This window comes from Hemicordylus capensis, chromosome 4 (assembly GCF_027244095.1).
Source record: "Hemicordylus capensis ecotype Gifberg chromosome 4, rHemCap1.1.pri, whole genome shotgun sequence".
Taxonomy (NCBI): domain Eukaryota; kingdom Metazoa; phylum Chordata; class Lepidosauria; order Squamata; family Cordylidae; genus Hemicordylus; species Hemicordylus capensis.
In genome coordinates, this window is record NC_069660.1 from 251,702,971 (window position 1) to 251,726,383 (window position 23,413).

Consider the following 23,413-nt stretch of genomic DNA (forward strand, 5'->3'; position numbering starts at 1 on the left):
AGATGTGGTGACAGCCAACAGTCTGGATGGCTTTAAGAAGGGCTTAGATAAATCCATAGAGTACAGGTCTATCAATGGCTACTAGTCTGAGAGCTATAGGCCACCTCCAGCCTAAGAGGCAAGATGCCTCTAAATACCAATTGCAGGGGAGTAATAGCAGTTAGTACTCAGAGAGGGCATGCCCTGAGCTCTTGCCTTTGGGCTTCCCAGAGGCATCTGGTCGGCCACTGTGTGAAACAGGATGCTGGACTAGATGGCCGTGGGCCTGAATCAAGATGGGCCTTGTGTAAATTAAAAAAAGTAACAATGGGTTGAAAAAATGTATTTAGCTTTTAAACTGGTAACAAAAGAAAACATAATGCTTCAAATGCCTTTGAATGACCATGTAGTCATCTGGTGCCAAAAGATCATTAAAGTATATAGAATTGGGGAGAGTGTTCCACAATTTGAGTGCCACCATTGAGAAGTCCCATCGCACAGTCATCACTCACCTAACCTCAGCAGGCAGGGGTATCTCTGCCTTAGTCCTTGATCTTAATATTGAACTTGTATTTCTTACAGATACGATCTGATCGTGAAGTTGAAAATGGGGTAGTTATTAGATACTCAGTGACTGGAGAAGGAATCACAGCACCACCCTTTGGGCTGTTCGTGATTGATGAAAAAACTGGAGAACTGAATGTAACTAGCATGATTGTTGATCGGGAACAAACACCATTATTTCGTGTAAGTTAATCACCAGGACTCCTGTTTTTCCTGGTACCCATTTGGATTCATCACAGCTACCATCTTTTGACTTTATTCCTCATTTACTGTGGGCCAGTTCAGACATCCTGACACAATGTCCTGACATGCAGTCAGGGTGTCTCTTAATTGAATACAGGGGGATATTAATCTGTATCACCCCTCTACATGAACTCCTGCACATATAGAGGCATGATTCAGATGGATCGTTACATGATTAAAGGATGCCCCTGCTGCTTACATATTGTGGCCAGTGCTTGTCTGAGTTGGCCCTGTATGGATTTCAATGCTGTTTTATTATGTATGCTAATGATAAGCAGTATAATCCACTTACACGACCATTTTTACTTTCCTGTTGCTTCTCCTGTTGACATTTTTGCAGCTGACAGGCTTTGCACGGAATCAGAATGGTGAGAACATGGAAAAACCATTAGAACTGATCATTAAAGTTAAGGACATAAATGACAATTTCCCAGTGTTTTCAGAGGAAGTTTTTGTGGGCTCTGTTGAAGAATTATGTACACTAGGTAAGTTCTAATATTCTATTTATATATTATCTGTCTGAGCTGGTATCAACTTATGCATTATTTTCTCTGCAGTTATTTTGAATTCATTGTGCTTCTCCCAACTATCTTGTCTGTTGTGCCCTAATGTAATTCTAATTACGGTTGAAATCCTGCAGTTGGTTACATGTGTCCATGTTTCACTGATTGCCACATACATATACAGGATATTATCTCATACTAATCTACTATTGCAGTAGATTAGGAACATGGCACACATTTGTTAGGAAGTTAAAATACTTGGGGAAAATATAAATCAGTGCCATTATGAGTCCTAGTTGCACTAATGTTGCAGCTGCTAGGGATGAGCCTGAAGCATTTTGGCACTTCTTTGGAGAGGTGCCAAAACACCTTGGCTCCCTGGTGCCGAAACATTTCGGCATGGGGCGAGGGGTTCCCTCAAGGGGAGGCGGGCGGGTCCTACCAACCAGTCCTCCAAGCCCCTGCCAGCTCGCCATGGCGCTGTTGGTGGAAAGACTTCTGTGCAAGTGGCAGCTTATGCCACTTGCTCCTTTAAAATGCCACACCATGGCGATGGGATGCGTCCCCCAGCATCAGCACGTAAATGTCACCAATGCCATTTACGTGCCGATGCCGCGTGAGGGATGCTGGAGGATGCATCCCATCGCCACAGTGTAGCATTTTAAAGGGGCAAGCAGTACAAACTGCCGCTTGCACAGAAGTCTTTCCACCAACAGCACCGCGGCAGGCCGGTGGGGGCTTGGAAGACAGGCTGGTAAGGCCTGCCCACCTCCCATTAAGGGAACCCCTCGCCGCTCTTGGACATGCACTGAAGCAATTTGGTGCACATCCCTAGCACTTACTACATGCAACAACCTAGTTGTTGAAGATGGCCCAACCAAAAAAGATCTGAAGCAGAGAACGTGCAGCCAGGTAGATGCAATATTTATCATTTTATTCAATCTCTGTATTAATATAACATTGGCTGACATGATGAGGGAAAATATTCAAATCTGTCCCATAGAAATTGGGTCCCATTGCCTATCATGTCCTTTTAATTTCAATGGGACTACTTTGAGTAATTTTCTTTGTGTCAGACATTATTTTTTAAAATGTAGCTTATCTTTCATAATATTGTTCAAGGGGCTTGTGGAGAATTTGTCTCCCTATTTATACAGATTATCTGGGGTAAAATGTCATGTTCATGCTTCAGAGGAAACTTAGTAAATACTTCATCGTTTTGTGTTTGTTTTTTTCCCCTGTTCAGAGAAGTTAAGAACCTCTATCGGTTGTAGAGACAATGGATTGTGTTGCGAAGCAGGAGGAGTGGCTAGAATGTGCTGACAGGGGGTGCTGATGGAATCCAAAGTGGCTCTAGAGAGGAAAAGACCGCTAAGGATGCTTTAACACAGGCAGACGTTCAGTTGGGGATGTTCCCTCAAAGAACCTGTTCAAGGAAGATCGAGGCTGAGGGGAAGACTAGAAGAAGAGACTGTGAGGCAGGGCAAGGGAGGAGTGAGGAAGGAAGGAAGAAGCAGGAATCAGAGCAGCCTTTCTTTTTTCTGTGCCTGCGGCTGAAGAGAGTCTGTCCAACCAAATAAGGTTTGCAGCAGAGAACTTGCAACCAGGTAGATCAGAGAGAGGAAGGCTTTGCTTGGCATGTGGGCTGGCCAGGGGACAGAGAAGCTGGTTAAACCGTTTGGCCTGGACATATCCAGCATTAAGGAGCCTACAAATCTGTGCTAGTATGTATTTGAGCAATCACTGAGGAGGAGATGTCTAGGGAAACTGGCAATTGAGTTTATTCAGGGGAGGCTCTAGACCAGAGCTGTTCAACCTCGGCCTTTCTGCAGATGTTGGCCTCAGTTCCCATAATCCCTGGCTATTGACTGCTGTGGCTAGAGATGATGGGAGTTGTAGTCCAAAAACAGCTGGAGGGCCAAAGTTGAGCAGCCCTACCCTAGACACTGCATCAAAGCTGTAGACACTGCTCCGTTACAACAGGCATCTAAATACTTTTTAAATAATTACATCATCTTCCTTTATTCTGTATACAGTTATCCTTTCATTCTAGAAGGCATATTTACATGATAAAACTTAATATATTTTAGTTTAGAATGTTCCTTGGGTTTTTTTAATTAATTCTTTCCCATACCTAAGGCCTATCCCATTCATAGAGACATAGTAGCTACCTTATACTGAGTCAGACCATTGGTCCATCTAACTCAGTATTGTCCACAGTGACTGGCAGCAACTTCTCCAGTCTTTCGCAACCAAAGCTGGAGATGCCAGGGATTGAACTAGGCAACTTTTGCTTGCAAAGCAGATGCTCTACCACTGAGCTACAGTTCTGTTCTATCAAGGGGAGTTTAAGAGGGTTATTATACAAAGTTTAATTATGATAGTGTGATTAAAAGGGAAAGGAATTTATTTTATAAAGGAACTACCACAAATAGTGATGAGATTAGACACCTAAGGGAGTCACCACAGTGATGCAGACAGTCTTTCATGAAGTCTTAAATCATTAAAAAAAATCTTCAGGATTTTGTCAAATGTATGCTGTTTGATCAAACATGCTAAATGTGAACTAAATCTAGCTCTAAATTTAAAAAATCTGAATGTACCATATAGTATTTAGAAGTATGATATTCTGAGCATTTGGGAAAATTCGGTTCAATATAGTTTGACAAGCAGCACTGTATTTTATTTTAATTCTTAGGTACCCTTGTGATAAAGTTAAATGCAATTGATAATGATGAGCCAAATACCCTCAACTCAAAAATTGCCTACAGGATTATTTCTCAAGACTCTGGTTCTGGTTCTGATTCTGGTTCTGCATTTATAATTAGCAAGGCAACAGGCGAGGTTCGGACTGCAACCTTCCAGCTCGATAGAGAGGTAAAATTATTTTTGTTCTCATGGCTCATTTTTCATATCCACCAAATTTACATTATGCAGTTTCTCATTTATAAAACAGAAATGTGATTATCAGTATTTCTGGAAAATGCTATATTATTGTATTGATTGACTAAGTTTTTATTTCCTGCCTTTCTGCAACAGAAGTGCTGAAGGCAGCATATAATAAATCTTAAACCCAGTGTGAGAGGTTTCTAATAAAAACAAAATTAAAAATAATCAAAATATACATAAACAGTACAAATAGTAAGCAGTTATTAGCAGTACAATGCAATCTCTGTTAAAAGCTCAGGGCATACTTAGCTTGGTATCTAATGGGATCTTCTTTGATAGTGAAGAGTCACTGGGAGCATTCAATGTCAGGGCTCTAGAATCAGTGCTAGCTCCCTGTTTACTTCTGAGCACTGTTTAATGTGCTGGCTTTAACCAATGAAGCCCCAGATGATTTGGGCCCACAAGAGTACTTTCGCTCCCTGGTGTAATCTTTTTAGATTCATCAGGCACTCTTTCTTCATCTGTGCAGCAAGATAGAAACCAAGTCACATTTCTCAGTAACTACCCCAACAACTTTGAAAACTACTACAAACAAATTCGGCTAAGTATTTTCCAAAAACTTTATAAAACCTTGTTTGAGTTAGATGACCAATTATAATTGTGTGCCATATGTAATGATGGGTTCTTGTTTGTTACCTTGCTTACAGATTGAAAGGGTACTTGTTGTCATGTCCAAAGTCAAAATGTGGTCTAGAAGCCACCTCACCTTGAAATACAAAGGTGTGGAACTCTCCTTGACTTATGCGAGGGCCATGCTACATGTGCGTTCCCCATTGTTTCCTGGTCTCTCCAGCTTCTGCTATCATTTACCTTAGACTAATAGGCACCCAGGCAGCTGGCAGCAAGGATCCCTTCTTGTGTATGTCAAGACGAGAGAGACAGAGACATAAAGGAGCACTTTTTGCATCCTCCACCACCTGGGACCTGGGCAAGTGGTGTCAGTGGCTTACTAGCTGTGCAGTGCCCCACCAGTAGAAGAGCAGGGTGCACACATTGGCTCTGTGAATGTGGACAGCCCATGTATGCTGCTAGTAAATGGTCAGAGCCTCCGTTGTTCCTAAAGAATGCATCACTGCTGTAGTGATGTTGCCCCCATGATTCCCATGGGAGCGGTGTTGCTACAGCAGTGGTGCAGTCGTTAGGAGCCACAGAGGCTCTACATGTTTGCTAGCAGTATACATGGGCTTTCCACACTAATTGAGCCAGTGTGCATGCCCCACTCTTGTATACTCTTACACTTTCTTCACAGACATTTCTTGGATGTCACACAGGTGCAAAGTAGCTACTCCTTAACTGTGGAAGCAAAAGACCAAGATGGAGGTCCAAATGGCTTAGGTAAACAGACAACTCTACAGATCAAGATTTTGGATGTCAATGACAATATTCCTACTCTTGAAAAATCTGTGGTAAGCATTTGATAATAGCAAGCAATTTCAACATTTTATTAATTGGAAATATCCCTGTATTCCTTGAGGAAATAGAAGATATAATAACGGTTTGGTTTTTACAGTATGAAGGAAGTGTCAAGGAAAATACAGCTAATGTGGACATTATGCGAATAAAAGTCTTTGACAGAGATGAGAAATTCTCTGATAACTGGCTGGCAAACTTCACAATTGTGTCTGGCAATGAAGGAGGCTATTTCCGTATAGAAACAGATTCAAAGACCAATGAAGGAATTTTGACTTTGGTTAAGGTTAGTATTTGTTTGTTGTAGAGAGAACAAAGGTTTGCGACATTGGTCCCAATCCGGAAATGCTCCCTTTCTAAAGAAGTGCTGTATATGGGAGCAATGCATACATAATAGGATTGCTTGAATCAGAGCAGTTAATCTTAGCTGCTATTTTGCCTTCTTTACCTACTTTACCTTAGCTGCTACTTATCTTCCATTTCTTTCCCCCAGCAATTATGTGAATAAAATCCTAGGTGCAGCTACTTTTGAAACCAGTCTCACTGATATTAAACAGCCTTACTACCAAATTAAACCCCATTTAGGATCTGATGCCAGTTACCTCTAGGTAGAGAATACAAGGTGTTCTATATATGGCTCTCCCTATCCCATCCCACCCCACCCCACACCTCACTCACACACACACACACACACACACCATCAGGGCCATAATGGGGGAGCTGTATACAAATCCAGACCTGGGACATGTGTTCTGTAACTCAAGGTCCCTGAAGTCAGGGGCTGACATACCATACAAGGGTATGTCAGCCCAGTAATGCTATGTGTACGCCAGTTGCATAAATTACACAAATTGTTCAAATGCATAAATTGTGCAAATGAAATTATGCGAGAGTAAGCCTATTTCCAGTGTGCTTGCTTTTCACAACTTGTGTATACACAGTGTTACCTTGATGTACTCTTGCAAAGTAAGTCTTGAGTTAGAAACTAGAACCTAAAGTCGAGTAAATGGAAAGTACTGCTCTGTTGACTAGATAAAGGTTCCTGGAACTTTTACCAGAACTGTTCAGTCCAGATGCTTCATGTCTTCTGGTCACAGGTGCTCAGCTGATGCACACTCCTTTTCTCTTCTGTTTCTGAAGAAAGTGCTGAGTCCTTTAGATAGTGACTTACTAGGCTTGATCCCAGCCTCACTCCTAGCTTAAGTCTTGGGAGTCCCTGACCTCCGAATCAGGGCCTGCCTGATTAAGGGTGGATTCACATGCATACTTTACATTTTCAGCACTATTCTGTACACACACACACACGCACACACACACGAAAAAACTATAGATAGATAGTATCCCCACTGCAGAGATATTTGGGGGTCTTTTTCACGTGTCTCTCCAATGTCTGGGACAAAAAGTATGCATTTCAAAAGGACAGTCAAAATCATACCCACTCCCCAAAAGAAAAGGTGGGAACAAAGAAGAAGAGGGTTTCTCAGCAATAATGAAAATGAAACTAAAGACTGCTTTGTTTCTGCGCTAGTTCTAGTGGTAGAACATCTAGTAATGAATTTGTCAGGTGAAAAAAGTCTCTCTGAATTTTTTTAAATCTGGAACATTTTGCACCACATCCTGTTATGTAACGGGGAATAGTTATACTGAGCACTTAACCATGCTCCAGTTTGGAATTTGCAGCGCACATATTCTGAGTGTTTTCTCATTTTCTCTGTAGGAAATTAATTATGAAGAATTGCAGAATATTGATTTAAACATTGTTGTTGCTAATAAAGCAGCATATCACTCATCAATTATTAGTCAGGGCTATCAAGCAAAACCAATTCCAGTAAAAATTAAGGTGGAAAATGTGAAGGAAGGCCCTGTATTTAAGCCCCAAATTCTGGTGGTTAAAGCAAGTGAAACAATGAAGGTGGGCCAGATTATTGGAAGCTTTCAAGCTTATGATGAAGATACTGGAAAAATAGCAGAACACCTCAGGTAAGAGTCTTTTTGCCAAAAATATCACTTAGAGTGTGTTTAAACCAAGATGTTCTATAGGAATTTACAAAAGATGCTATTTCTTTCTGAAGGTGAGCTGCAATCTGTTTCTCTTATGGTTTTTTTGTGTTTAATGCCCCTGGCTGAATCCACAAGATTTGGTAATTTAAACATACACCTCTCTTTTTCACCTGCCCCAATTCCTGTTGTCTTAGTGATTATCCAATCTTACTCTACAAACGGGTGATGATGTGAATTCTCCAGACAGCTTCTACAGTCTTGCAAATACAGGGCTTCTTTTGTAAATGGATTCGTGTGTGATCTTCTTTGTGATACACAGATGTGTGTGTGCACACGCATGTGTGCATGCTCACACACATGTGCTCATGCACAGATTTCTTCAAAAAAATAATGTAAAGATTGGCCCTAGAATGTCAAAGGAAATGCTTCCCTACCAAAACCACCAAGCTCATATGTCTCTTCATCAAAGTGGTTATCTTGAACATTCTAATACCTGTCAAAAATACCTGCAGGTATGCCAAAGATCATGATGCTGGAAACTGGATTACAATAGATTCTAAAACTGCTGAAATCAAGCTTCTTAGAGTACCAGACTATGAATCATCTTTTGTTGTCAATGGAACTTACACTGCAACAATTTTGGCCATTACTGATGGTAAGTGGTGACTCTTCTTCCACTTCTTTCTTCAGAATTTGCCAGTGTTTCATTCATGCAAGCATTCACTTGCTCACCATTAAGGCTTAAACTTAGCCTTAGGAAGTGAGGGCACTATCCAGCCAGTAAGCTCTCCAAGCAGAGACCAAAGGTCTGGAAGTTTTGGCTCTGTTTACTTGCTGGGCGTCGTTGCCTCCTCCCAACTCTTCCAGCATGTGCAGATGACAGGAGAGAGGCTTCTCTCAGTTGTGCTGGAGTATGGAGAAGACAAGAAGTGGCAGGATTCTCTCCTCCTGCTCAGAAGTGATTGCTGTTGTTTCTTACCTTCTCCAAACTGCAGCACAAGCGAGAGACTGGATTTGTGTACTGCTGGGTGTCCTGCTCATCGGGGAACCCTGGTGATGGAATTTGATGATATCTAGCCCAGACTATGTTTTTGCACTTGACACATGGTTTGCACTAATTTAGATATCATAGCAGTAAAGACTTCCGATAAAGCTAATGCATTGTGCTGCAGCATAAACAGGAACAGGCATTTACTTACAAATGTAAATACTCTATCCTGTAAATACTCCCATTGTGAGGGTCGTTAATCCAGAATCCCTAGGGGCAGGCTTCACTGACACACATCTGCTGTTCACAGTACCAGAGGCCCTGCCATTTTTAATAATTGTCTTATAAAACAAACAATACAAAGAACTAGAGTAACATTATGGCTGCAATCCACACCAGTTCAAATTATTGCCAAACATTTAATAAGTCTGGATTACATCCATAAATTAACAAATCCAGTTTAGCTATTGAAATGGATTGCAAACACTGAACTCATATCAGCTTTATTTTATTTTTTTAAAACGTTGGCTACCATGGGGACCAAAAGGCAGGGCATAAATTGTTGGATAAACTTTTTAACATATCAAAGCCAAGGAATTTAAAAGTTCAAGGAAGCAAATTGACTTCTGAACAGTAAAACATCTTGCATGTTTAGGCAATGAAATACAGATGTTTCACTTTGTGTATTTTGCAGATTTCCCTTCCAAAACTGCAACTGGTACCATTGCTATTCAAGTAGTGGATGTTAATGATAATTGTCCTACTATTGTGACTCCTGACATGCATGTCTGTACTGATGTGGAATTCGTTAACTTCACTGTGGAGGATCGAGATGCTCATCCAAATGGTGGCCCTTTCACTGTCACTGTCATTAATGAGCCAGAAAGGATGTCAGACAAATGGGTTGTTGAACGGGTAGACGGTAAGTGTCACAACAACACATTTTACTGAGGCTGGAGTGGTTTCTTGCGAGTTCCCCTTTTCTGCAACTTCTGATCTCTCACTCCAGAGGCAGCTTCAAATCTTGCCAGGGGAGTGCTTTGAGAGAAGCATTGCACAAGTTATCCTCTTCCCCAGGTAAACCAACTTGCTGCCTTTAGTGGCTTTAATGGCTTCTATAGCTGCTGAAAAGGAATAAGTGTGAGAGTGTGTGTGTGCGCGCACACACACACACACACTCACACTTTCTTATTCACTCTCACTCTCACACTAAGCTTGTACCTACACCAAACTTCCCAGAGAGGTGCCTCAGGTAAACGAAAGTAAGAGACAATGAAAGCTTGGGAAGAACTCAGTGGAGAAGAGTTACTGCAGAAACTCACCCAGCCTAATAGATATCCTGTTCCCGTGGGCTATTTTTTGGAGGGAGTGGGGGCGTGGGGTTACAGGATTAGGCCCTGGACTAGAAGCAGATGCTGGGGGTGTGGGTGGCCCTGGCACAGAGAGAGCTCTGCAGAATCCTCCCTCTTGTTCTCCGGCCATCCAGTGTTTTGGATCCTGCAAGGTACACTCAAGAGTCAGAGCCTGCCCCGAAATCAGGGAACGTGGAGGAAGATCCTCTGTGATCCTAAGAATGAAGACGCAGGCAGGCAGGCCGGATTAGACCTCTTGCTTTCAGGCAGAGTTAATATCCACACATCATCCAGATCAAACTGGAAGGTTTTGGAGACACAGAAAAGAGCGAGTTCAGACAGGGACTTGCTGTTCCTCAGGGTGGGCCAGCTGCTGCTGTGGGATAACAGCTCCCATCACCCTCAGCATCAATAAGCTCATTGACTAGCTAGCTAGACCTGGGTGCCTGGGAAGGTCGCCCCTTTATTATTAATGTGTCTTGCAGTAATTGTCCCTGCACATATCCCTTCTCCTAAAAATAAAACATGGAAGGGGCTATGATCACTGAATGTTTGGCTGGGGAGACGCGTTAATTTAAGTTGTGGGTGGGGAGGGAGGAAAAGCATGATGAAGCTGATTATGGGGTTTCTTTTAGTCTTGGAATAGAGGGAGGGGGTAGACTGAAAGGTTCCAGGTGTGTGTGTGTGTGTGTGTGTGTGTGTGTGTGTGTGTGTGTGTGTGTGTGTGTTTAAAAGGGCAGGCAAGGAAAGATGATCTGCTTGGGGGGGGGTGTGTGTCAATAATTCATCCCTTTCTCCTCCCCCTTTGCAACTCCCACACTAAGCTTGTACCTTAGGAATAATTGCTTTTGTCTGGGTGAACTGTACTTGTGCAAAGAGTGAAGAAGGTCGGGGGAGAGAATTTAGAAGCGGAGCCCCCCCAATTCTGCCTCCGTGCAAAAGCATGGAGTGTCTTGTTCAAAATGATACCTGCCCTTTCAATAAATTTACAGTCATGTTGGGAATCTTAAGTGTCTTCCTTCAAATAAGGCTTTTTTATTGCAAGAGAATTCAGTTTTGGAATAAAAGTTATATCTAGATCTAACTATATGTATGTCTATGTGTGTGTTTTTACATATGATGTATATTAGACCAAAGTGTTAAGGAGGCCCTGCACATGCTGATTTGCCCCTAACCCCGTCCCCCCCCCCCCCCCGGACAGCCCTGCAGGTGGCTCACTGTGCAGTACACAAGCCGGTTCCTACTTATAATTCTGATCATTTTTATTAACTAAGAGGAGATTTTTTTACATCTCGGCCACTTGATATTTTATTGCTTTTTTATTATTAAATGCCTACTGAATGGGCAAAGAGGCACCTATTAAAGTAGTAGCACTCTCATGATATTTTAGGGGGGATATTTTACTGTCTCTGTTACACCCTGCATAGCATCCCTCTCAGTGGCATCTTTTGTCTTCCTTGTGTTTTCTTTTTAGGCTGTGAACTCCTTTAGACATGAAACCATTTTCTCATTCTTCTTGCTGTGTTAACTGTTTTGTGAACTTCCTTGTTGAAAAGCAGTATACAAATAACCAAATTAAATATATAGTTATGTGGATTTTTTTTCTTTCTTCTTCCTGTGAAGGATCTACAGTATGGCTGACACCAAAGGACTTGAAACCTGGCCAATATGAAATCCCAATGTTAGTGAAAGATAACCAAGGTTTCAGCTGTCCTAAACAGCAACACCTTACAGTGACAGCTTGTGATTGTGCAGGAGGCGGGTGCTTCAGTAAACGTGTTGGCTCGTATGCTGCACTGGGTCCAGCCGCAATTGCACTGATGATCCTGGCCCTCTTGTTACTGCTGCGTAAGTAACTCACGCTATTCCATAAAGACTGGCAACATGCTTTACCTTGCACAAGACTGATACAACTCCTTCATGATGGGCCTACAACCTTGTGCTTTAAAAAAAAAGAGGAAGCTGTGTACCTGATTCAACCATGCCCACAGTTAAGCCCCTTCTTAACACACTCTGTCTCTGCCAGGCTTGAGACTTCGAAGTGCTTAATTGATCGGGTCTTTGGCATTGGGTGCAGTGAAGAATGATTGGAATCAGCCACGTAGTGCCACAGTTTGGCAGCGGCCCCGGAACAGACTGCCGCTGCCTGCCTTCACAGCAGCCCCACCACTGCTGGTCCGTGTTAGCCACCCCCCTTGCATCAGTGTCAGATGCACACTGATATAGGAGGCATGGCCAGAGTGGGGGGTGCCCCGCCTTTTCAGTCCTTCCCATTCGGAGCTTCATTCACCAGCTGGGTGTTGTTTTTCTCCCTCACTCCGAGTGAGGGCGAGAGAGAACACCCAGCAGGCAAACAAAGCGCTCATCGCAGGGAGTGGGTGAGGGGTGGCACACATCGTGCTTCCAGCTGGAGGGGACAAGAGGGTGCCCTGTTGTGGGGGAGGGGAGACGGGCTGCCAAGGCACCCGCTCAATCTGGACCCTGGCTGTCCAGGAACATTTGTCCCCTCTCATCAAATGGTGGCAACACCCTTGATCAGAATAAGCGTAAGGTACGTCATGGAGTTTTTCTTCAAGACTTTCCCAAAATGCTTCTCCCACTCTTGTGCTCCTCTTGCCTTATGCCAAAATTTCACATTTTCTTAGGCTGAAGAATGTAGTCTACCAGTTTAGCAGGAAAAAATCAGGCAGCTGTGAAGTCTTCCAAACTGGGGTTAGCTAGATAAGGACAGGACTGAGCACAGTCTGATTTTTTTTTTTTCCTATGCCAAGAAGACCTGAAATGAAGAGAAATTACCTGCTTCTGTTTATGCTCAGTTCTGTGTGGCTCTCGCCAGTCTCCATCTCTTTGCTGAATGAGTTTTGTTCTGGGTGGCAGTATCAAAGCAGTGTGTGCGCACGTGCATTCAGAGTGGTACCTTCCTGATTCGCTCTGAGTAGGATTTACAATTAACTGAGCGGACATCAAAAACCACACATGCACACGCCTTAGAGGGAACACTTCACCTCTTTGGAACTTAAACACGTGCTGAGCTGTTTGGATGTGTAAATCAGGGCATGGTGAAATATTTGCATTAAATAGGACTCTTTGCTCCTGCTGGAGTATTTGGGTTGATAGTGGAGTATTTGATTTTCTGACATGGCTGGCTGTAGGCATAGCTTTCACAAATTCTAATATTGGGCCCAGGATCTGCACAAAACCAATTTTGCCAGTTTGGCTCAAATTCAAACCGGATTTGAGGCGGCTGGTTCAGTTTTGGGCCCGATCGAACCGGACCCAGTTCAAATTGAGCCTGGTTCAAACCGGCTCAGAGCTCTACTGGAAAAGGGGAATCTGGTGAGGATTCCCCTTTACCAGTAAAGGGGCAGGGGGGCTTGTCTAAGGGTAGAGTGGGTGGGAGGGTAGTAAGTAACTACAAGTGCTGCAGGTGGCGGCTGCTCCCCCCAACGCCTGCCAGCCTCCCCCAGAGGAGGCAGGGCTGGTGGCAGCCCAGTTGGGCCTTCTTCAGCCTGGTTCGGGCCTCTGCGCTTGCATGGAGGCCATTTTAGTGACCTCCAATGCATGCACAGAGGCCATTTGTGCAGTCACTAAAATGGCCTCAACGTGTGCGCAGAGGCCCAAACCAGGCCACCACCAGCCTTGCATACTCTGGGGGAGGCCGGCAGGGGTGGGGGGGTTAGCCGTCTCTGCCAGCACTTGTAATTAGTTACTTACTCCCCTCCCACCTGTTTTACCCTTAGGCAAGCCCCCCTGCCCCTTTACTGGTAAAGGGGAATCCTCACCAGATTCCCCTTTACCAGTAGAGCTCCGAGCCAGCTCTGTTCAAACTGGGTTCGGTTCAAACTCAGATCGGCCAAGGCTGGTCCAGTTCCTCCCCAAACCTGCTGAGCTGGCTCACACACCCCTATATTGGGTTTTTCCAGACAGCAATTTATTCTAACATGGATACAGATTTCTACAAGATGTTTTCCCTCTGATCCACGTGCTGTCAAATGATTCTCTGCTATGTTTAGTACCCTCATCTCTGCATCTGCTGACAATTAGTGATAGAAGAATTGAGATCCCATCCCTTTTCAATACTACTTTAAATGGACAGCAGATGGCACTAAAAAACAGTATGACATCCCTTGACTTCCTGTAGATCCAGGGGAGGAAGTTTCATAGAAATGTGTGTTCATGTCAGAGAATAAATTGCTGCCTCAAAACGTCAATTTCTGTGACCTTTTTTTCTTGGCACTTTCATTGTTCGTCATATGCTGCATTCTTTTACAGTTGTGCCTCTCTTGCTGCTGGCATGTCGCTTTGGATCAGCTGGTGCCAAAGGCTTTGCAACAATACCTGAACACAGTGAAGAAATGTTGCGTAACTGGAACAGTGAAGGAGCAGCACCTGAAGATAAGGTATCTTTGTGGCTCCCTCACACTTTAAGGTCTCTGTAAGATTATGGGTCAAGCTATTTAAATAATGCCTTTATCTTACATCTATTTGTTTTAATAAATATGATGTCCTTAATTTATTTCTAGTTTTCCAGATTAAAAGGAAAGGTAGATAAGATGCATGAGTTAATATAGGATGGGAGAATGTTAAGTGACTAGGCTTGCAAGCCCTTTTAAATCAATGGAACTCATTTCTAGGTGAGCATCCGCAGGATCAAGCTGTAAGGTAGCTATCCTCCAAACTAATTTCCTGAAACACATGGGAAGAAAGATAACTAGGATGTTTCATTCAGGGGATATCTCCTTGTGGTGCTGAAAAGCTGCCACTACTCCAATCCTTTTTGTTCAGAAAAGAAATTGAGAGGAACACAACTAGCTGAACTTTTTGGATTACTTTTTGGATCTTATGTTTCCTGTCATAGCTTTTATAACAAAGTTCTTATTTTTCCCTGAGTAAGAAGTCTATAAAAAATATCAGGATACTGAAATGGGCGTAGCCTCCTAGTTTCATTTGCTGTGGTGTCTGGTGACTTCAGCGTGCCTCCTTTAAATAAATGGAACTTATGTGCTTAATTGTTGCCTTTGATGTTAGGCAATGCTCAACCTCATTGCTCCCTCTGCACTGGACCACTCCGCCTCAAACCTGAGAAATGGAGCAGCAGGAGCAGGTGCAGGCATTGGGTCCTCTTCCACGATCAAAGACCATTACAACAATTTCAAGACAGAACATCGGTGGGAACAGCAAGCTCTGCTTTCTGAAGCTAATCACAGAGTCATGGGAGATGGCTCAGCCATGGCAGCAGGAGGAAGAGCAGGAAGCATGCTGGCAGCAGGAGCAGGAAGCATGACAATGGGCGCTAGAGAAACTATGGCCATGGGAACTGGAGGAGCTGTGAATGAGGAATTCTTAAGGAGTTACTTCAGTGAGGTAAGTTTCCTGCTTGTTTGAGAATCTTACTGGCTGGCACACACAGCAAGGATGCACCGGTGCAGCAGTGAGAGAGTGGCCTAATAGAAGTTCCACATTTACTGCTCCAGTGCAGTAGAGAAGCAGCAATTTTTGATACTTTCCCTTGCCCTGGAAGCCCTATGTGCCACCCAAAAATATGTTCCTGAGGATTGCTCATCCCTCAGAGACATATTTTCAGATTGCCCAGAGGGCATCAAAACTTGTCACTTCTCCATTACACCAGTGCAGTTGGGAACTTATGTTAGGCTGCTTCTCTTGCTGCACCTGTGTATGTCTTAATTCACTTTTTGTCTTCTTTTAATTTTCATAAAATGAGGGGGTATTTATACATTTTCCTTCTTCCCTTTATTATGATTGCTTTGGATACAGTGCTCTCTTGCTTTCTCTCAAATGTACAAAGTAAAGATAATTAAAATGGTAAGATTGGTTGGTTTCACAGCCACAATCCACCCCTGCAGGCGTGGTTGACCTATTAGGATGGTCTGTCCAAAAAGGCTGCTGGACCCAGTAGGGTTCCAAAAAGCCTTGGAGGGTTTTGAAATTGGTGATTCTGTCGATGCCCTGGTGGGAACCCAAAATAGGGAACTCACCAGGGCAGTAGACATGATTGCTCCTAAGTGTCCCTTCGGACCTGCTTCTAAAATGGCCACTTGGTATACTGACGAGTTGCGGGGGCTGAAGCAGCTGGGTAGGCAAATGGAACGCAAGTGGAGAAGAACTCATCTTGAATCTGACAGGACGAAGCATAGGACCCATTTGAAGGCTTATGCGGTAGTGGTGCATGCAGCAAAAAAAGATTTTGGTCTGCATGCATTGCCTCCACAGGTTTGCATTCAGCAGAGCTATCCTGGGCTGTGAGGACTTTGATTTCTGCTCCTTCTGCTTTAAACCAGTCCCCAGAAACATTCTGCTGTGACGCTTTTAATGGGTTCTTTGTGGACAAAATCTGTATTCGGGCTGACTTGGACTCTACTACTTTTGCGGGCTCTATGAAGAAGATGTCAAGAAATCCCTCTTGCAGTATTAGATTGGATCCGTTTCAGTCTGTGGCTCCTGAGCATGTGGGCAAACTGCTTAGGAACATAGGAAACTGCCATATACTGAGTCAGACCATTGGTCTATCTAGCTCAGTATTGTCTTCACAGACTGGCAGTGGCTTCTCCAAGGTTGCAGGCAGAAATCTCTCTCAGCCCTATCTTGGAGAAGCCAGGGAGGGAACTTGAAACCTTTTGTTCTTCCCAGAGCAGCTTTATCCCCTGAGGGGAATATCTTGCAGTGCTCACACATCAAGTCTCCCATTCAGATGCAACCAGGGCAGACCCTGCTTAGCTATGGGGACAGGTCATGCTTGCTACCACAAGACCAGCTCTCCTCTCCAAGGAGAGGGCGGTGCTTGGGGCGGTGCGGCCTACCGCTAGTTCTCTGGATCCTTGCCCGACTGGCTGCTTTTCTCTAGCAGGGAGGTTGTTCAGGGTGGCCTGGTTAATATCATAAATGCATTGCTGCAGGAGGGTAGGGTGCCTCGTTTGAAGGAGGCAGTGGTTAGACCTCTTCTTAAGAAGTCTTCCCTGGACCCTTTAGCTATGGATAGTTAGAGGCTAGTCTCCGATCTCCCTTGGTTGGGCAAGGTGATTGAGAGGGTGGTGGCTGACCACCTCCAGGTGGTTTTGGAGGAAAATGATTATCTAGACCCATTTCAAACTGGTTTTAGAACTGGCTATGGGCTTGAAACAGCCTTGGTCGGCCTGATGGATGACCTTTACCAGGGAATCAACAGAAGGAGTGTGACTCTGCTGGTTCTTTTGGATCTCTTGGCAGCATTCTATACCATCAACCATGGTATGCTTCTGGATTGCCTGGGGGAGTTAGGGATAGCGGGCAATGCTTTGCAGTGGTTCCACTCCTATCTCTCAGGTAGATTCCAGATGGTAGAGCTTGGTAACAGTTGCTCCTCAAAACAGAATCTGTTATATGGAGTCCTTCAAGGCTCCATTCTGTCACCAGTGCTTTTGGTAACAACCGTTGGGTGAGGTCATCAGGAGATTTGGTGCTGGGTGTTGTCAGTATGCTGATGACACCCAAATCTACTTCTCCTTTTCATCTTCATCATCAGAAAATGGCATTCATTCCCTAAGTGCCTGCCTACAGGCAGTAATGGGCTGGATGAGGGATAACAAACCGAAACTGAATCCAAGCAGGACGGAGGTGCTCATTGTAGGGGCTCAGAATTTGAGGGATGAGTTAGACCTTCCTGCACTGAATGGGGTTGCACTCCCCCGGAAGTAGCAGGTACGCCGCTTGGGAGTACTTCTGGACCCAAGCCTCACCCTGGTATCTCAGGTGGAGGCTATGGCCAGGAATGCTTTCTGTCAGCTTCAGCTGATTCGACAGCTGCGTCCATTCCTTGAAGAGGACGGCCTCAAAACACTAGGAACATAGGAAACTGCCATATACTGAGTCAGACCATTGGTCTATCTAGCTCAGTATTGTCTTCACAGACTGGCAGCGGCTTCTCCAAGCTTCTCCAACACTGGTGCACCAGCTGGTAATCTCCAGGCTTGACTCTTGCAATGTGCTCTATGTGGAGTTGCCTTTGTATGTAGTTCAGAAACTTCAGTTAGTTCAAATGTGGCAGCCAGATTGGTCTCTGGGGCAACCTGGAGAGACCATATTATGCCTGTTTTGAAACAGCTGCAAGGGCTGCCAATATGTTTCCAGGCAAAATACGAAGTGCTGGTTATTACCTTTAAAGCCCTGAACGGCTTAGGTCCGAGTTATAAATGTGCCTGGTGGTGACTCAGAGGTGGGCCTTCTCTGTAGCTGTTCCTGGGCTGTAGAATGCACTCGCAGAAGAAATCTGCAATCTGAGTTCATTGTTAGCCTTCAGGAGAGCCCTTAAGACCTATCTGTTTGACCTGGCCTTCCAGGTTTTTAAAAACTGTTTTAATTGTTTTAATAATGGTTTTATGTTGTGTTTACATTTTTCGATTTTAACAGTTAATTGATTTTAGTGTTTTAATGTAAACCACCCTGAGCCATTTTTGGAAGGACAGTATAGAAATCAAATAAATAAATAAATAAATAAATAAGATGTTATAATTGTAACCTCTACAGCTCATATGTCTGGAAAGACAGCTTAAATCACACCAAAGAAAAACCAAATAATAATTTTAACATAATTGTAAAAAGGACTAAATAACAATTTATTGATTGCTGCCAGTGAGTGAAATGTTAAGAGTTTGGCAGAACAGAAAATGAAACATTTTTCAAGTATTTTGAAAGTCTTGCCCTGGAATTCTGTTGTCAGTTTGAATGCTGTCTATTCCTAGCTTTTGTAAAAGAGGGCTACATAGTTTTGGCCCTCCTGCAGGTGTTGGTTTACAATTCCCATCATCCTGACTATTGGCCACTGTGGCTGGGGATGATGAGAGTTATAGTCCAAGAGCAGCTGGAGGGCCAAAGCTGTGCAGCCCTGTTGTAAGACCAGACAGCACTGGAGGATGATTCTGGAGTATATGGTTTGAAGATTGAAGTATAAGATGTTAATGTTAAAAGCAATGTAATTTTAAAGGGCTTGTGTAACACTGTTGCTGGCTGTTTTAAAAGAATTATTACCCTGTTCTTGTTCTCCCGCATTTTTAGAAAGCGGATGCTTTTGCTGATGAAGAGGAAGCTCACCTTGCAAAAGACTGCCTGCTAGTTTACTCTCAGGAAGAAGAAAAGGAATCTCTCCATGACTCTATTGGCTGCTGCAGCTTTATTGAGGGCGACTTTGATGACCATTTCCTGGATGACTTGGGAGACAAATTTAAGACTTTGGCTGAGATCTGCACGGGGAAACATATCAGCTTGGAAGCCAGACTGCTTAGCAATCAAGCCCCACAAGGTAGAAGTCCTAGTCCTGCAGTGAATGGATCAGATGGACCCTACTTGCATCAGCAGAATGCTTTGAGTTCAGAACACACCTATACTTCAGGCTCCAGCTACCACTTACCTGAACCTGTGAGAGGCTTTGGTTCGGAAACTGTGACTGAGGTCACTGAGACATCCTTGCTGTCTAGACCTGGCCTGCAGCAAGTTAGGCCCATACCTGACCCCGGGTTTAGCAGTAATGTTATAGTTACAGAAACGTCTTATGGGGCAATACCTTCCACAGTAATCCTTGACCCTCAGTTCAAGGAAAACGTAGTAGTGACTGAGCGGGTCCTTGCTCCAGCTTCTAACTTGCAGGAGATGTTAGATATGCCTACTGGAGTCTTTCCAGACCTCCCAGATTCAAATTATGTTGTAGTAAGAGAAAGAGAAAGGGTCCTTGTGCCTAGTTCTGACCTAAAGGCTTCCTTAAGCACCACCAGTTTGTCAGAAGGCCTCTCTGGCAGTGATAGACAAGAACATATCTTCATCTCAGACCCTCTTTTTAACCAGGCCGAGACACAGCAAGTACCTTCTCCTGGTTCTACCTTGAAGAAGTCCTCAACGGTCACAAAATACAGCTCAGTACAGTATACACGCTCATAAACAGTGTATTTTCATCCAGCACTTTCTAGTTACATTTAACATTGATAGGATTGACAGAGGCTATTCACACGCTCCTCACTGGGGTAAGGAGTGCAGTGGGGAGGGGGAGGCAGGGCTTCAGCTAACCCCGCCCCCACGATCTTCAGCTAAATCTTTGGCACACTCAGCTGATCTGCGGTGCTCCATGCAGTGCCTATTCAGTGGAGACCAGGACTCATTCTCCATGGATCCCACAATGCACTGCGTGGTGAGCGAGGTGCATTGGGGGATAGCCCCATGCAACTGGCGTTCTAGGCACCCATCTGTGTGCACTCCGGCTGCAAGCAGCCCGAGCACACACCCAATCCTGGTGCCGGGGTTAAGGGTGTGCTTGTGCCTTTAACCTCGGCTAAAAGCCGGGGTAAAAAGCTGGGTCAGGTTGTGGGCAGTGCCGGGCTCCATGCGGATCCCCATGCTTCACACGCGCAGGCTAACCAAAGCTGGGCTGCCCTAACCTGGGTTAGGCTCTGTGTGTGTGAATCTCCTTATAGTTTCGCAAAGACAGAATAAATGGCTGTTCTTCTCTTGCAGTAGTTTTTTTAAAAAACCACCTCTAATCGCCACCCAAAATATCTCAATATTGAATGATTTACTGTAAGGGCTACACTATCTGTGTTGCTAGAAAGAAGTTTACTCTTTTTTTCTTTGAAAAGCAGCAGCACAGGCCTCTATTTACCATGTGCATTGCTAGGATTCTGGTAACAGTCCAATTGAATTTAATTGACAATGAAGCAAATGTTGAATAGCTAATCCTCACTAAACTGTAATATGACCATAAACATGGTGACTGATCTTGTGGTAGCAAGCATGAATTCTCCCCTTTGCTAAACCAGCATAGACCCTGGTTTGCATTTGGATGAGAGACTACAATGCTATTCTCATGACCAGCCGAAACCGGGCTAAGGGAGCCCAGCCCGGTTTTGACTGGTTGTGTGCTGCAATGAGAGCTGTGTGGCTTCTGGCAGCCAGCCCTCTTGAATGCCCCCCCCACACACACCGGTTAAATGAGGTTAGTGGCACACGCTCTGCTAACTCCGTTTTCCTGGTTGTGTGTCACAGAATGCACGGGGCATTCTGGTACTTCTGGGGGCTGGGAGGCCCCCGATCCCTGCCACCCCAACCAGTTCCAGGACGGATAATCATGGATAATTGTGTGGGCAGCCGATCCACCTGCTTGTGTGCAGGGCGAGCGGGTCAAGCCCACCCTTCCTGCAAACCCCCTTATGGCATTTCACACTGCTCCCCTCTTAGAGGATGGGGCTGCTCTGGGAAAAGCAGCTGCATGCTTGCATGTAGAAGGTTCTAAGTCCCCTCCCTGGCATCTTCAAGATGGGGCTTAGACTCCTCTCTGCAACCATGGAGAAGCCGCTGCCAGTCTGTGTAGACAGTACTGAGCTAGATGGACCAAAGTTCTGACTCTGTATAAAGCAGGTTCCTATGTAATTAAAGTCTTGGTGAGTTTAGGATCTATTCCTTTGTATGTGTGTTAAAAAATTTAGCCCAAGGTGCATGCCAGAGTATTCACATTTAAATTGGTTAGCCCTCTTCACTTCAATGTTGTCTTAAATTTGCAAACAATCTGGCTTAACTAGTTTGTGGATCAGGCTGCTGAATATCAATAGGAAATATGCATGTTATCTAAAAGACTGGGTATTGCACTTCATTTCTAGCCTTTTAAAATCTCTTCTCCAGAATTTTCACACACCTGGAAGCATGGAGTGAAAAGCGGAAACTAGGCTACTCCTATTCCATGTATACACCACATTTCAAAGAAGAGCCTGAGTTCCCTGCAGATATCCCCAGGGTCATAGTATGCTGTGTATCGAAACCTGGTCAGCAACTAGGTTTACTAGAAGGGTTACTCTGAAGTAGGGATCAATTCTGGTAGACTGGGAGGTCCATTCCTGGGGTGGACTGTTAAGATATGCTGAAATCATCCAGCTTTCAAATACTCTATAATCAATTCTGAAAGCATCTAAGATTCTTTTGGTCAGGATCCATTCAGTGAGGGTTTGAACCACTATCTAGATAGATATTGCTAGGCACTGGTCTGTGTTTGTGTTTCTGTGTGCATGCATATTGGCTTCATTCTTTGAAATGAATGGAACCTATGCCTGCAGGAAAGTAAACATAGGGCTATAGGAAGCTGCCATATACTGAGTCAGACCATTGGTCCATCTAGCTCAGTATTGTCTACATAGACTGGCAGCGGCTTCTGCAAGGTTGCAGGCAGGAGTCTCTCTCAGCCTTATCTTGGAGATACCAGGGAGGGAACTCAGAACCTTCTGCATGTGGGTGTTCTTCCAAAAGCAGCCCCACCCCCCAAGGGGATTATCTTGCAGTGCTCACACATGTAGTCTCCCATTCAAATGCAGACCAGGGTGGATCCTGCTTAGCAAAAGGGACAATTTATGCTTGCTACCCCAAGACCTCTGTGTGTGTATAAATGCACACCCAACTCTGGATTTAGGAAGGGGTGGGTGGGTGAGTTGACTTTTTAAAAGGCACAACTGTGTAGTCGTTCAGTAATTTGTGTATATATGTCTCTGTACTGTATAGTAGTTTCAGTGCTCGCTCTCTCCCTAAATCACCATGTACATGTTTGATGTAACTTGGGCGAGGGAGCAAAAATGCATAGAATGAGGAAGTATTTGGTAAATACATGTTAACTTATTTAACATGTAAAATTAAATGAATTGGTAAACGCATTTTAATTCTTTGGAGAAGACAAACATTTGTTTAAGGAACTTTGTTTAATGACAGAAAAAGAACTTTGGTTATCTTGTTTTGTTTTCTGTTTTCCCATCTGTCTGAGATAGGGATATGTAGTCTGCTTGTTCTCTATGCACAGATTTCTACATCTCTAGCTTTATGATATAATTTACATAACTTCACTTCATTATGCACAGATTTTATATTTGAAAGGTGGACTTTCTCTGAAATTTCAAATAAAAATAAGAAAGTATTGTGTGGTGTCTATTAATTAGCTAAAAAAGTAAATTCAGACTACTGGTTGGCATACCACACAGAGAACTGTAGATCAAAGAGAGAGGTGTGCACGCTGCTGTGAGGCACTCTAAAGCACACCTGTGCTGCTACAGAGGTAGGGCTGTTCTGTGCCTACTAAGTACTGCATAGTCACAGTTGCACTGCTACTTCCATCATTCCCAGAGGGAGAAGTGTCGCTACAACAACGATGCAATCCTTCGTCATGGAGTCTCTCTGCTTTTACTAGCAGCAAGGATGGGCTGTTGGGTCACACAGAACCATTGTGCGTACCCCACTCTCAGTGGGGTGCTGCATAGAATGTAAGCCATGCAGAGAAGAAAATTATTCTGGTGAGAAATGAAATGATTTAACAGCAGATATTTATTTGTTAATTTAGTTAATTTAAAGATGAAAAACTGCTGTAGTTCTCGTGGAGCTGATAGATCTATATCCAAGAAAGTTGGAAAATATTT

At 44.0% G+C, this 23,413-nt stretch overlaps 1 protein-coding gene across 1 annotated transcript in view; it reads left to right on the top strand.

Annotated features, from left to right (window-relative positions):
* Positions 1-22,917, top strand: part of DSG2 (desmoglein 2) — a 50,116-nt gene extending 27,199 nt beyond the window's left edge. Inside the window, exons 4-15 of the mRNA XM_053251094.1 lie at positions 562-726; positions 1,127-1,271; positions 3,988-4,166; positions 5,510-5,644; positions 5,749-5,934; positions 7,366-7,628; positions 8,162-8,304; positions 9,332-9,559; positions 11,613-11,837; positions 14,262-14,389; positions 15,018-15,353; positions 19,038-22,917. Coding sequence (XP_053107069.1) covers positions 562-726; positions 1,127-1,271; positions 3,988-4,166; positions 5,510-5,644; positions 5,749-5,934; positions 7,366-7,628; positions 8,162-8,304; positions 9,332-9,559; positions 11,613-11,837; positions 14,262-14,389; positions 15,018-15,353; positions 19,038-19,913 — 3,009 coding nt within the window. The 3' untranslated portion in view covers positions 19,914-22,917. The remainder of the gene's footprint in view (positions 1-561; positions 727-1,126; positions 1,272-3,987; positions 4,167-5,509; positions 5,645-5,748; positions 5,935-7,365; positions 7,629-8,161; positions 8,305-9,331; positions 9,560-11,612; positions 11,838-14,261; positions 14,390-15,017; positions 15,354-19,037) is intronic.
* Positions 22,918-23,413: the final 496 nt, after the last annotated feature.